This window comes from Carassius gibelio, chromosome B10 (genome assembly GCF_023724105.1).
Source record: "Carassius gibelio isolate Cgi1373 ecotype wild population from Czech Republic chromosome B10, carGib1.2-hapl.c, whole genome shotgun sequence".
Lineage (NCBI taxonomy): Eukaryota > Metazoa > Chordata > Actinopteri > Cypriniformes > Cyprinidae > Carassius > Carassius gibelio.
Genome location: NC_068405.1, coordinates 5,530,374 through 5,543,757, shown reverse-complemented (window position 1 = coordinate 5,543,757; position 13,384 = coordinate 5,530,374). Strand labels below are relative to the sequence as shown.

The following is a 13,384-nucleotide window of genomic DNA, read 5'->3' as shown; positions in this document are numbered from 1 at the left end:
TTTGTGTGTGTGTGTGTGTGAGAGAGAGAGAGAGAGAGAGAGAGAGAGAGAGAGAGTGGGCATATTTTTGTGACATATCAGGACACAACTCTGTATAATGACATGGGTATGACACAGGTATTACAAGGAGAGGGTGACTTATGAGGACATAACCCATGTCACCATTTTTCAAAACGCTTATAAATCATACAGAATGAGTTTTTTTTGAGAAAGTAAAAATGCACAAAGTTTCCTGTGAGGGTTAAGGTTAGGTGTAGGGTTGGTGAAGGGCGATAGAATATACATTTGTACATTATAAAAACCATTACGCCTATGGGATGTCCCCACTTTTCACAAAAACAAACGTGTGTGTGTGTGTGTGTGTGTGTTTCTGAGTGAATATGTTTGTGTGTGTGCTCTTGTTTTTGTCATATCAGGACACAACTCTATATAATGACATGGGTATGACACAGGTATAGAAAGTAAAAATGCACAAAGTTTCCTGTGAGGGTTAGGGTTAGGTGTAGGGTTGGTGTAGGGCCATAGAATATACAGTTTCTACAGTATAAAAACCATTACGCCTATGGGATGAACCCACTTTTCACAAAAACAAACGTGTGTGTGTGTGTGTGTGAGAGAGAGAGAGAGAGAGAGAGAGAGAGAGAGAGAGAGAGAGAGAGAGAGGTGGGCTGAGCCTCAGTGTCAGACTCGTGAGGAGCCAGTAAGAAGTATTGTTCTGGTTAATGTGCAATCTGTCTGGGAGGGGAAGCTCTGTTTGCAAATGAGTTCTCTAATGTTTCATCCTGTTCCTTTGCACTCGTGTTGTAGCTCACAGGAATGAACTTCTCTAAAAACCCTGTACTTTAAGCAATGGTCTCGGTCTAACTTCTAAAAACCCTCTGACAGCCACAGTCGGACATTTAAGGAAGTTTGACGAAAGTTTCAGAATGGTAAGTACACCAGGAAGCCTGCGCTGTTTGCTAGTTAAATGTTTATTTAAATGCGTATTTGTTCAAGGCTTTGACCGGCCTGTGTGCTCAAACGAACATTGTTAAATATGTACTAATACATTAAAGACGATCAACCAACACGCGAACCTCAATATGTCCGTGTTTTATAGTGTTAACAGAATGTGTCGACATTATCTGTTGAAGCTGACTTCATCTAGATCTTTGGACTCATCTGAATATGATTGTCAGGCAGGAAGTCCGTGCTGAACATGTGAGGGAAATAGATGAAAAGCCAATAATGATATCCTGTCGAATTCAAAATAGTATACTGCCTTATTTTACTGGCAGTAAGATAAAGTGTAAGATCTTTCTTAGTTTTCCCTCTTCCTGTTTCACTTGTTCAACTAACATTGAAAGTGTGTGTGTGTGTGTGTGTGTGTGTTGGAGTTATTAAAACCAAATAAGCAAAGCACAGCTGAGGTTACAAAAAGCCATCCCCCAAAAATGTACGCAATTAGTTACTTTTTCATGGAGTAACAAAATGCATTACCTTGAAAGTAGCTCTCCTCGTGACTGGTCATGTGTTTTGTTATTAGTGTATTGTTGTGTTGGTCCAGTGGATTACTCTTGTTCTTCTCTTTATAATGAAGGCCGACTACAACGCTGAACCACAAGCGCCTAGCAAACTCAACCAAGTTCAGGATCAAGTCAATGATGTTAAAGTCATTCTCAAAGACAACATCAACAAAGTCCTGGAGAGAGGAGAGCGGTTAGATGATCTGATGGGCAAAACAGACGATCTGCAGGCCACGGTGAGCCTTTGACACCCTTCAACATCAACACGAGACCAATGTGTAACATTTCTGGACCATTAGTGAAACTGAACTTGTAGCCAGACGATCACAAAACATTCTTTTTTATGTTCGCTCATGATAACAATTGATTATGTGTGTGATTATCTCGTCTAGGCGGACTCGTTTCAAAGGACATCCACGCGTGTTGCCAGAAAGATGTGGTGGAAAAACACCAAGATGATGATAATAATTGGTGTGGTTGTGCTTGCCATCATCATTTTAATCATCCTGCTAGCAACACAAGTCATTCCCACCTAATACAACCCAGACAAGTACACACACACACACACACACTAAGAATTAATGCCTTTTTTACTATGAAAGAAACTGGACACATTTGTGTATAGGTATATTTCTATTTTTGACATTTCCTGTAAAATTCTATATAAATCTGGGGTGAATAGGGGTGTGTATACATATGCATTATATGTGGTTTTTACTTGTTAGGCTGTTTTTCTAATATAATGAGACTGAAAACAAGAGTCTTTCAGGATGTACCTGCTGTGCTTGACACATTCCTATCAAAAACACACCAAAAACCATTTCAATTCTGATGACATTTCATTACGAACCTGCAGACCTGTGAATGGTTATATGACAGTGACTCGTAACATTTCTCATGCTTTAACTACTGTGAAATCTCTCCGAGCTCGTGAAACTGATTTTATAGCTTGACAAAGTATAGTCTGGGCTGAATTAAGAGGCTTTTTCAAACCCTTACAATGTCTCAGTCAGAAGCTGTCTTTGTCAAGAGGATGTGTGGACTGTATAGATAATATGATCTATATGGGAAATACTGATTGGCATGTAGTTATTGTGTAAAAATAATTGCGTGACAGAATGAAAACTTTCAATGAAGTTCACCCAAAAGTGAACTACTTTCCTGCTGGAAACAATATAATGAAAGAGAATCACACATGTAAATATAGTCCTTATCACTCAAAACCAAATGGTGTAGGATTTACTTTAAACAATTTTACAATCAGAAATGTATATTAAATGTCACGAGTAATTACAAACATTGAATTTCCCATGTAATTTTTTAAGTAGAAAGACTGAAAGTGGATTTTATTGTAAAACATATCCCAATAATGTTTAACTTACAAAATATGTTGGTAACATTTCACCTTTGTGCATGTACACTATAAATATATTCATGGTGTGGATTGTAATGCATTACATCATTTCATAAACAATTACAACCAAAGTGAAAACGCATTGTTATTTGAAGGGTTTTTACTTTCTGAACGTGTGACAATAAATAGATATTGTAACTGTGGTTATGATTATTCATTAGAAGTTGCATTTAACTAATGCATTGATACTACTTTTATAGTGCATTATAAATTGAGCTTGAAATCCAGTTTATTTCCCTTATAATGTCTGGGAATATAATGCACCAGTCACAAGTGTTATGTTGAAGCTGGGCGCCAGCTGCTTTACTGGGGTTTTACTGAAACGGCAGCAATATTTGACATGAAGGGGAGTAAAAGATGACAGTCTTCGTTTTTGGGTGAGCTATGACTTTAATCTCTAAAGGTTAATACACTTTATTTTGTTGCATTTTCCAATGGTTTACATGACTCTGTAGCAAAATACTGCAATGTGAAATGAATATTAGCTGGCCTACACTCTGTACGCTCTTGTAAGCAATAAATTAATAGACCTGTATACAAATCATTTCTAAATGGTTTAGGCTCTCTATAGTTCATTGTATTCAACAACACAGCAGGGAATACGATAATAAACTTACACAAGCTACACCAAATTAAACACAAAAACAAATATTCTGGACGTTATGTTTCAAAATAACACTTGAAATATTCTTTAGTGCGTGTCCTTTCGAAGTAACTTCAGGTTTAAAATGAACTGGTGAATGAAATGGCGACCTCTGGTCCTCTTGTTTTCTCCTCTCAGGGTCGACTTGAGATTCGCTTGTCCATCTGAAAAACAAAAAAGAAAACCGCAATTACGCTTCAGAAGGACACAAACTCATAAAATGTCAAGGAATCCCAATTGTTTAATAATTTCAATAAGGAGACATGACTTTGAAATCGAATAATAGCAAATACAATCAATAGTGTTCAATTAAAACACTTGAATGTGCAACCGTGAATCGATGGAAATTAAAAGACAAAAAGGAAGAGCATTACAAGCATAACAATAAGACCTTTCCAAGATTTCAAAAGGTTAAAAAAGAGAATCTGTTAGATGAAATTAACACAGCTTTTTCCACCGCTGCCAGTAGAAAAAAAAAATCACACAATACAAATATAAAAAAGTATTTGTCCAGCGCAGCGGCATCCGAGTACAAACCGGCTTTTAGCTCAAGGATTACAGGATATTACGAGCTACAAATAAAGAAAGCATTACATGTAAGATTAGATTAGAAATGCATATTAACACTGGAAAGTCCAGAGAAAGCCGTATCCTTCAAAAAGTGAACAGTTAATTTTAATTTCCGGCTCTCGTGTCATATTTTACCATTACTTGATGGTGCCTGGAAAAAATGCCATTACATTATAATATATTATTACATAAGACCAATCCCATTTTAAAAGGAACCTTTAAATAAAATTAAAAAAAAGACAAAGTATAAAAATGCACACAAATCAAAAACAGGATAAAGGCTTGAAGTGTCCTTTTTAAGTTTTTGTTGCTGAAGTTGTTTGATTTTACAATTCGTATACAGGATGTTGGAAGACCATACCAAATGGGAGCATTCGAGAGCGTACGCCTCTCGTACCCTGTCCGCATTGAGCGGGCCTGAGACAATCGGGAAGTCAGCTCATGGCCTGCAAGGAAGTCCCCGCTGGCAGGTACAAACAAGGTATATGTCAGAGTTAGGAGACAACATTCTTCGGCTTTCTTTCCTTGTAATTCCATATTTTCTGGTACCCATTTAGCAGTACTGTACCTGTTAATTTTTACAGTTAAAAATGGCAAGAAACAGCCAAAAGCCAGCTGTTACATTACTGCCAAAAGTCTCTATGTTACCACTACTGTAAAGCACTTCAGGGTGCTGTGAAACTTTAGAGAAAAACAAAAATTAAGCAACATACATTACCAAAAAAGTAAAAAAAAGTTTACAAATGGTGATTTAGAGACTACAGATGCACGTGTGAGCTATGCGTCGGCATACCTGCATGTTTCTGGTTAATACGGCTTGTAAGTGTTTTGATGGCCGCCTCGCCTCGGGAATTTTCCGTAGCCGCTCTGCTGATCTAGAGTAAGGAGCACAAAACACACACAACGCAGACATCTACAGTTAAACGTGCTGGCACACGGGCGCTCCAGACAGGCGGAAAAAAAGGAAAAGAAGCTTAGCGATTCGGGGGTTAGAGCCAATTTGGTGACACTTGCGAGATACTTACGTTAATTGTATTCAAACATTCTTTCAAAAATACTGTATTCTGTCAATGTGGTGAGAGACACAGATCTGTGGCGTAAATGAATGTTTGAAAACTGTTTATTATTTTCTAAAAACGACCGCATGGCCTACAGTTTTACACGTCCAATGGATTCAAAGGCACTTTGACAGATGTGTTTTGAAGCTAAAACATCCCTTTCTATATTTAGCACCATAGTTATTATAATACATATGTACAGAATAGCTTTGTGCAAGCAAGCCTTCCCTGTAGGACAAAAAGCAACTGCAGCAATGTTCTAGAGGTTTCTCTGGAAGCGTAAGGCGTGTATGATACAAGCATGTGCATTCTGCTCAGATAATTTAGTGCACAGCTGTCATAGTCCGGGTCGAGTACCGACAATCCACGATACAATATATCCTTAGTTTTTTCATCTGTGCGTTCACAAACAGTATTACATACTGCTGTAGTCACCATATCCGTAGTAGTTGTTGTAACCAGAGTAATCATAGTCGCCGTATCCACCATAGCCTTGATTGTTGTAGCCATAGTTCCCGTAATTTCCATAACCTTGATTCCAGTAGTTTCCGTATCCCTGGTTCCAGTTCGGATTGGGACCTGCAACAGACGCCGAAGACACATCAGCGTTAGTCGTGGCTTGAAACTAGAGCAGCCTATTGTGCCACTAACTTAAGTGGACTGAGATGTCAACACAAAAACATTTCATTCAGAATGTACGAACAAAGCAATAAAATGTGAGGAAATTCCAACCGTTTAGCAATTATTATTAATAATGAGAACAGAATTCTTAATCGTATTTAATGAATTACAGTTCATTTTATAGATCATATTGGAAAATCATGCACCAATTTACTCCACATATACATTTAAAAAGATGTTTAGATATTTCTATAAGCTTATCCTGAAGTTGTACATTCTGCGGTGCGCAACAGTAAAGTATTCACATTAATTATGCAAATGTCTTATTCACTAAATTTAGAATATCTTTGAAAATTCTTTTTTTCAAATCAACATTCCAAATTCCTAACAGTGTGTAGTTGCCCCAGTGGTGTTGGGACGCACCTCCTCTGCCCCGGGCCCTGACGGCGTACCCTCCTCTGCCCCCCCACGGCTGCTGCTGCTGCTGGTACTGCTCCTTCGACATGGCCACCTTCACCTCACACTGCACACAGGGTCACATGACGTCAGAACAACATCATCCTTCAGAGTCAAAGCTGTCAGGAGCATTTCACCCACAAATAAACACTGGGAGTCGATATAAAGCCCGACTGACTACTGATTCTGAAATTGCATTATCCAAAAACATGCATTTCCACATGGTTATTTAGCAAACAAGTAATTTTTGGCTAAAAGATTGGGATATGTACCATTAAAGTGATATAAAGCAGTTGCCTTAATTGGGGGGATGGGGAGTCATGTCCATAAGTTTTAATACATTTGCACAAAAAAAGCAATTTCCTCACATTGTCTTCATGAGGTTTTATAAGTCTCCAATACAAAACATTTTCGTATTCAAAAAAGAAACTTCAGAAACTTTTTGTAATTTAAACAATTTGTGTGTTAACATTTCTAATTTGTGTCAAATGGCAGGATCATTATAAGCCTGTACCTTGCTTAAACCGATGTTGTGGTACTTCTTCTCCATTATTTTCTTGACTGGCTCCTCCTCTTTAAATGTTATAAAACAAAAACCTCGTCTTTTATTTGTTTTGTTCTCCATTGGCAGCTCAATGGATTCCACCTGAAGAGAGTATAGGTGTAAATCATGTGTTGTTTTGTCATGCATTACAAACGTCTTCTCAACTTTCTGCTTTCTATATACCTCTCCGTAGCCATCAAAGTACTCTCTGATCTTCTCTTCTGGAGTATCTGGGGAAAGACCTCCTACAAATATCTTCTTCACAGGCTCTTTGGACTTCATGGCCTTTGCTTTCTTAGGGTCGATGGCTTTTCCATTCAGTTTGTGCTCCTTCTGTGTGATCACCTTTGACGAGGAACAGACACAAATCCAGATTTAATCGGTCAGAGATGCCTCGCCGGCCTCAAAACTCATTAAACAGAATTATAAGTCTGCCAAAATACCTTGTCCACACTATCAGCCTCTTTAAACAGGACGAATCCAAATCCCCTGGACCGTCCCGTCAGAGGATCCAGCTTTAAGGTGCAGTCCACCACCTCTCCAAACTTAGAGAAGTAGTCTTTCAGGTCTTTCTTTGTTGTGTCCCAACTCAAGCCTCCAACGAACATTTTCCTAAAAACCAAAAAGACTGATGTGAGAACAGAGAAGAGGGAAGACGTTGCAGTGATTTATATCGGCTGAAAACACTTACAGGTCAAGAACAACATAACAAGAGACAAACGACGGTTTATGACGGAAGATTATAAGACCAGTAAAAGGAAATTTAAGGGAACACGCCAATAGGTTCTCTCAATGTAAGTGTAACAAGAACACAATAAGCACAATTTACAACCAATTCTGCATTCCTTTTTAATTAAAATACCAAAACAAAAAGCTTAACTACTAGAAATACTACTGGAATAAGTATTTCTGTCATGTGTTGCAGTGAAACATATCAAAACAAAGTGAATTTATGAATGTTTTTTTTTATAGGACAAAAATCCTGCTTTTAGGATTTGAGAAACTTATTTAAGAGCAAAAACAAGTTTTTATTCCCCACTGACAGACTATATCTTAAGTTTGCATTTGAAGTAGACCTTGTTTTAACAATGTTTAAGTATTTGTTCCGCAAAATGACAAAAAAACCTGACAAAGAGGTTCGTTTTTGCATTACATGGAATATTTAATGCCACGATTTTATGATTTAAAGCATTTTTGATTCAATTTAAAACCTATTAGGCCTTCATAAATGCAAAATGTAACATTTTTAATATCTAACGTTACATTAAAGTCTGGGTTAGACTCCTTCAGGGTCATTTGAAAGCTTCACATTTAATCGTTGATTTATGATAAAACTACGCAACAACACGAAATGAACAAACCCCACCATGAGCTGTTAAACACATGAGGAGTTTCTCCTTGGAAAAAGACACAGCTGACATTTGAAAGGCAAATGTGTTTGAAACAGCTGCAGCCTCATGAATATGCGCACGCGACTCATGAATATTCATAACGTCTTCCGACTGATACACTGACGTCATTTACACCGTTTGACCCTTGATTATGTGCTCCATAATGATAAACAGATACTGATTATTTAATTTGAGAGAAACCCGTTACAGGAAGCCGGATAGCCTCTAAAAACGGGGGATAATGATCTAATACACTATTATATGGAAACCGTGTAAATTATTGTTTAATTGTGCAGTCAGTCAGCCGAGACTCACCCCTCATCTTCCTCGTTTTTACTGGCGTCTATCTTTGATCCCTCCGCCTGTCCCTGGCCTTCTTCATCGGGCCCCAGGAGCTGCTCTTCATCCTCCTCCTCCTCCTCCATCTTCATCAGCGGCTCTTCGCCCAGGAGCTGCTCCTCCGACATCGCTGATCAGTTCTCGGCGAACACGCGGGTTATTGCAGTCGTTTTTCCTGAGGAAAACGTCGCAGGTTAACACGCGATATAACTGGCAGTGTGTCGTGTTAAAGTAGGCTCGGAATCGCGTTTGTTTTACTCTGCTTTCAGGATGTCGATGGCAACGGCGTCCATTCACAAAATGGCGGCGTAACGGCAGTCGGACGTCATGACGTCACTGCGCGTTTGAAAACAGCGAATCATGACTCGTCTGAACATTAAGCAAATACGGTTATAATAATTATACCACCGGTCCAGCCACGTATAACACACACGACTGAGAGAAAGAAAGAAACAGCACAACCACATCATTTTTCTCAAGTTTTAATCCCTTTATGCAAAAACCTTCAGGAAAAGAACTAAAATACAAAATAAAGGACACTTTCTCTATTCGAGACTTAAGAACACATCAGCACAAAACCTACAGGTTCAAGACAAACTTGGAAACAAAACGCCTCGCTATTTACAAGGTTTAGACACTGGACAATGTTTTTTAATGGTTGTTTAAGGACAGGAATCCTCCGAGGAGCAATGTCGAAGTCAGCCTGCCGACCTACAAGAGAAGATACGCAAGATGAACAACTCTGATTTGGACATGTTCATGAAAAAACAACAACAGCACGTCCATGTTTCAGTGTTTAACTTCTTGAGCTGTCGATTTTAAACTAGGAAAACCATCATTAGGGATTAAAGATCATATGTTGGACGGCGTCTTAGATTGACAAAACAGCAAAAGCTTGAGCTCCAGGCGGTTGGTGGACCAATCGAGGAGCGAGCCAAGCATCTTCCCTTTAAACCCAAAATCATTATTTGCATTCGGCCCATACGTGACATCTGTCTAACACAGATTAGTCAGCTTTCAATGGCTTGGCAAAAACCCACTTTACATATGATCTTTAAAGGCTACACTTAAGGAAAAGCCTTTGAGGTGAACCCATTTGAAGTTTCTCTATGGCCTCTAAAGAAAAAGCAAGCATTATGAGAGAGTTTATGCATTTATTTATACAAGGGAGGTGTGATCGAAACCAAAGAAATACAAATAATAAACCACTGAAGCTCCACAACTGAAACACAAGAGCACTACAATTGAAAAAAGAGAAGTTATGAATCACTTTTAGGTTACGTTAATAAAGTCCTGGAAGAAACACATTTGGAACAGTTAACGGAAACCAACAACTTAAGGCAAATGGGGGAATCTCCTTTGCTTTGTGTTTGTTTTACGCTGGTACAGGAAGTTTGAAGAGACCATACCACAGGACAGCGTTTCTCGTGCATGCCGTGCTCTCTGCGACGCCCAGAGAATGACGTGGTCAGGCGACACACGGCCTGCAATGAAGTCCCCGCTGGCAGGTACAAACAAGGTACAATAATCAGAATTAGGGAAAGAAAGGGAAAATCAGGACTCTGTACCCCTTAGCTGTACTTTACCTGTTAGCATTGCTATCAAGTCTATCATGATCACCTGTTAAAGCAGGAGGAGGAAAAGGAAAACCTACAGAAAAACGCTTACGTTTTTCTGACACGCTAAAAAGGCAAAATAGCTACACAAACGAGAGTGATTAAAGATCTATAGACATGTGGGTGCACTGATATGCGTAAGGCCTTAGCTTTTCTTTTTCTTTTTTTTTTTTAGATAGTGTCTATTGATCTTTAACATTGAGCTCGGGTCCAGAACGCAGCAGAGATGTGACCTTACCATGAACGTGTTAGCCACTTTATCAATACGGCTGGTAGCTGTTCTGATGGGTGCCGCTTTCCCGCGAGGCCTTGCCATAACTGCTCTGTTGACCTACACAAATTACAAACATATGAAGCAATTTGTACAGTGTCTTTCTTTTTTGAATGTTTGCTGTTCCTTGCTTTTCGACAAAACCACTGCACCTCTACTGTTATGAAATTATCTCTAAATATAGTGTAGCAGTATTGCAACATTTGTATAAAACGGAATTTAATACCGAAACATCCTAAATGTGGATAAAACCCACACGTAACATTAGGCTAGGTTGGGAACGAATGTATGTACTTACAAAGCACTGAAACACTTTTGTAAATTTTTTATTAGATTTTTCAATTTGTATTCGGAGCAGTTTCATCATTTTCATGTTTCATTTGTGAGATATATACATATATATATATATATATATAGTGATATTATTTTAATACACTATTCAAAACAGTTTAATAATACTTAATAGTATTTAATTAGCATTGTTATAACTGTATTATTGTTTTAAATAAATCTGTGTGCTTAATTTTACTGACATTAAATTAAAAATAATGGTGTAAGTTTGACCCAATTTTGCCTAAACGGAGTGGATTTTTTATAACTATTGGATTCCTAAAAGATGGAAAACAACACCACATTGTGAATCTCGAGACTTTGGTGTCTGACGGTTAAATGCTCAATAAGAAACTGTGTGTTTAATTACCACTGTAATCATCATAGCCTTGTCCATAGCCGTAATTCGGATAGTTGTATCCTGAATAGTCATAGCCAGAATAGCCGTTGTAGCCCTGGCTGTATCCGTCACCGTAGCCTCCGTAGTTCTGGCCGTAGTAGCTGCTGTAGCCTTGATTATAGCCCTGGCCCTGTCCTGTTCACAAAGAGTCAGAGGCGCACCTTCAGTCCAGAACCACTGCCATTCACAGTCTGCCAAAGACATCTAGATTTGCAAACCTCTTCCTCGGCCCCTGAAGCCCCCTCGTCCTCCTCCGAAGCCCCGGTCCGCTCGGCCCTGCTGCTGTCTGTACACCTCTTTAGGCTGCGCAACCTTGACCTCACACTGGCAACAAAGATTCACAGCATCACTCACATGCAGTCATACTGCTTTACTCACCATAATTAAAAGTGACAGCTTTATGACATAGCCATCAAATCATAGAAAAGCAACCTTACTGACCCCAAATGTTGTTTTTTAATGGTTAGTGTAAATATAAGATACAATATGACATACCTACCATGATCGGTTTCATTAATTGAGAGCGAGGTACATGCATATGTCAAATATAATATCATGATGACAACAGCATACCTTCCCTGATCCAATCTGATGGTATCTGTTCTCCAGCAGCTGCTGAACGGGATCCTCTAAAACGTACGTCACGAAGCAGAAACCCCGTCTTTCGTTTGTTTTGGTGTCGATGGGGAGCTCAATGTTTTCAATCTTTGGAGAGATAAAGACACAGGTGAGTTTAGACGCAGCGGTGTGGCACTGCTTCCGATAAATGAGGAGATACTCACTTCTCCATAAGCGCCGAAGTACTCGCGGATCTGTTCCTCAGACGTGTCCGGACTCAGCCCGCCGACGAACACCTTCTTGGGCGGCTCCTTGCCCTTCATGGCTTTGGCTCTCTTGGGGTCGATCAGCTTCCCGTCCAGCGTGTGCTCCTTCAGCTCCAGCACCTGAACACATCCAGAGCCTGCTATCAGTGCTGCATAAATCATGTTATCACTAAAGTAAAGAGTGACGGGGGGACTCACCTTGTCAACGCTCTCAGCGTCTCTGAAGAGCACGAAGCCGAAGCCCCTGGAGCGGCCAGTCATGGGGTCTGTTTTGATGGTGCAGTCGAGGACCTCTCCAAACTTGGACAGGTAGTCAGTCAGGTCTTTCTTGCTGGTGTCCCAACTGAGTCCACCGATGAACATCTTCCTGCACGAAAGCAAACAGCACTCCACTGAATAATTGATGCACTAACATGGTGTTATACACACATTTGCTGGTTATGCAAGTAAGAAATTTAACAATTAAAAATTATTGTTTTGTTAATTAAACCTCACTAGTAGATCAATACACAAACTATTAGCCATCAGACGCTAGTAATATGCGAGTACGCAAACGGATTGAGAACTAGGTTACGAGCTTCTTGAGCTCGACTTTATGTTTAATATAAGTTAGTGCATATTAATAATAAACGCGTTTGGAAGCACACTGAAGTGGCTGATCGATGAGGATATGTTTGTAATGTGAAGCCGCTGCTGTTTTGTTGTTGTGTCGCGCGGCCTCTCTCCTCGCGCCGCACTCACCCGTCATCCTGCTGGTTTTTACTCGCGTTTATCTTGGAGCCTTCTGCAAACTCGTCGGTGCTGAAGTCACCTTGTTCTTCGGCCTGCATTTTGGAGTGTATGTAGTTTTATCCGAGGCTTTCTACGTAACTGGTTGTGGATTTAAAAGGTCAAAGACTTCAACACGAATAAAGTGCCGCGTTGATTAAAATGGCGGACGGAGATCAGTGACGAAATCCGTCTGCACGAGAAAGGGGGAGGGGCGGGGCTTATACTGCGAATAAATAATACTCGTCTATCGTCTAAAAAAACCGTTGTTATTACAAAAGAGATATCTTATCAAAATGTTTTTTTTTGTAATGACTCAATTGCCCTTGATAATTATATGTTCGTTCCATTAAATAATTCCAATAAATTACACTATTATTAGAAAGTGTACTAACAAAAATAAAATAAATTCTAGCATTATTTACAGCGCTGTTTTCTAGCGCCGGGGGCGGGGCCTGATTCGGTTGAAAATAATAATAATAATAATAATAACGAGAACAATGAAGCCTGAAAAATTAATTCATTCCAATGAAGGTCAAGACTTATTAAAAAGGTACATTATTCCTAAATTGATTACCCTGACTAGAAACAAACAATAACTTCAACAACTAAAACAACAACAACATTAATTGTA

At 39.2% G+C, this 13,384-nt stretch overlaps 3 protein-coding genes across 12 annotated transcripts; 1 reads left to right on the top strand and 2 right to left on the bottom strand.

The window, feature by feature from the left end:
• Nucleotides 1-727: 727 nt before the first annotated feature.
• LOC127966843 (vesicle-associated membrane protein 8-like) lies at nucleotides 728-3,062 on the top strand. Its single transcript, XM_052568149.1, has 3 exons — nucleotides 728-929; nucleotides 1,580-1,741; nucleotides 1,898-3,062. Exons 1-3 carry the CDS (start codon nucleotides 927-929, stop codon nucleotides 2,039-2,041), a joined length of 309 nt encoding a protein of 102 aa, XP_052424109.1. The 5' UTR covers nucleotides 728-926; the 3' UTR covers nucleotides 2,042-3,062.
• A 227-nt stretch (nucleotides 3,063-3,289) lies between these two features.
• LOC127966839 (heterogeneous nuclear ribonucleoprotein D0) lies at nucleotides 3,290-8,863 on the bottom strand. 8 transcript variants are annotated; one of them, XR_008155711.1, is made up of 9 exons: nucleotides 8,518-8,863; nucleotides 7,255-7,423; nucleotides 6,995-7,156; nucleotides 6,782-6,913; nucleotides 6,235-6,334; nucleotides 5,614-5,769; nucleotides 4,926-5,007; nucleotides 4,494-4,595; nucleotides 3,290-3,726 (listed from the first exon to the last, which is right to left on the bottom strand). XR_008155711.1 is itself a non-coding variant. In XM_052568137.1 (8 exons), exons 1-7 carry the CDS (start codon nucleotides 8,667-8,669, stop codon nucleotides 4,940-4,942), a joined length of 939 nt encoding a protein of 312 aa, XP_052424097.1. In that variant the 5' UTR covers nucleotides 8,670-8,863; the 3' UTR covers nucleotides 3,290-4,595; nucleotides 4,926-4,939. The 8 variants fall into 8 exon arrangements, 6 of the variants coding, with proteins under 6 accessions (XP_052424097.1, XP_052424096.1, XP_052424102.1 ...); XR_008155710.1 differs by having other exon boundaries at nucleotides 4,494-5,007; XM_052568137.1 differs by having other exon boundaries at nucleotides 3,290-4,595.
• A 144-nt stretch (nucleotides 8,864-9,007) lies between these two features.
• LOC127966840 (heterogeneous nuclear ribonucleoprotein D-like) lies at nucleotides 9,008-12,953 on the bottom strand. Of its 3 annotated transcripts, XR_008155712.1 has the most exons (9): nucleotides 12,724-12,940; nucleotides 12,181-12,349; nucleotides 11,941-12,102; nucleotides 11,732-11,863; nucleotides 11,377-11,482; nucleotides 11,129-11,293; nucleotides 10,396-10,488; nucleotides 9,951-10,042; nucleotides 9,008-9,252 (listed from the first exon to the last, which is right to left on the bottom strand). XR_008155712.1 is itself a non-coding variant. In XM_052568144.1 (8 exons), the coding sequence occupies exons 1-7, from the start codon at nucleotides 12,810-12,812 to the stop codon at nucleotides 10,418-10,420; spliced, it is 894 nt and encodes a 297-aa protein (XP_052424104.1). In that variant the 5' UTR covers nucleotides 12,813-12,953; the 3' UTR covers nucleotides 9,008-10,042; nucleotides 10,396-10,417. The 3 variants fall into 3 exon arrangements, 2 of the variants coding, with proteins under 2 accessions (XP_052424104.1, XP_052424103.1); XM_052568144.1 differs by having other exon boundaries at nucleotides 9,008-10,042; nucleotides 12,724-12,953; XM_052568143.1 differs by lacking the exon at nucleotides 9,951-10,042.
• Nucleotides 12,954-13,384: the final 431 nt, after the last annotated feature.

Bases quoted from the DNA above. Each gene is read 5' to 3' on its own strand.
- LOC127966843 (XM_052568149.1), top strand. The intron at 1,742-1,897 runs GTGAGCCTTTGA...TATCTCGTCTAG, and splicing joins CAGACGATCTGCAGGCCACG to GCGGACTCGTTTCAAAGGAC.
- LOC127966839 (XM_052568138.1), bottom strand. From the start codon at position 8,669: ATGTCGGAGGAGCAGCTCCTGGGCGAAGAGCCGCTGATGAAGATGGAG. The intron at 6,335-6,781 runs GTACAGGCTTAT...CCCTGTGTGCAG, and splicing joins ACAACATCGGTTTAAGCAAG to TGTGAGGTGAAGGTGGCCAT. The intron at 5,770-6,234 runs GTGCGTCCCAAC...CGTCTGTTGCAG, and splicing joins CAGGGCCCGGGGCAGAGGAG to GTCCCAATCCGAACTGGAAC.
- LOC127966840 (XM_052568144.1), bottom strand. From the start codon at position 12,812: ATGCAGGCCGAAGAACAAGGTGACTTCAGCACCGACGAGTTTGCAGAA. The intron at 11,864-11,940 runs GTGAGTATCTCC...ATCTCTCCAAAG, and splicing joins ACTTCGGCGCTTATGGAGAA to ATTGAAAACATTGAGCTCCC. The intron at 10,489-11,128 runs GTAATTAAACAC...TAATTTGTGTAG, and splicing joins AGGCTATGATGATTACAGTG to GTCAACAGAGCAGTTATGGC.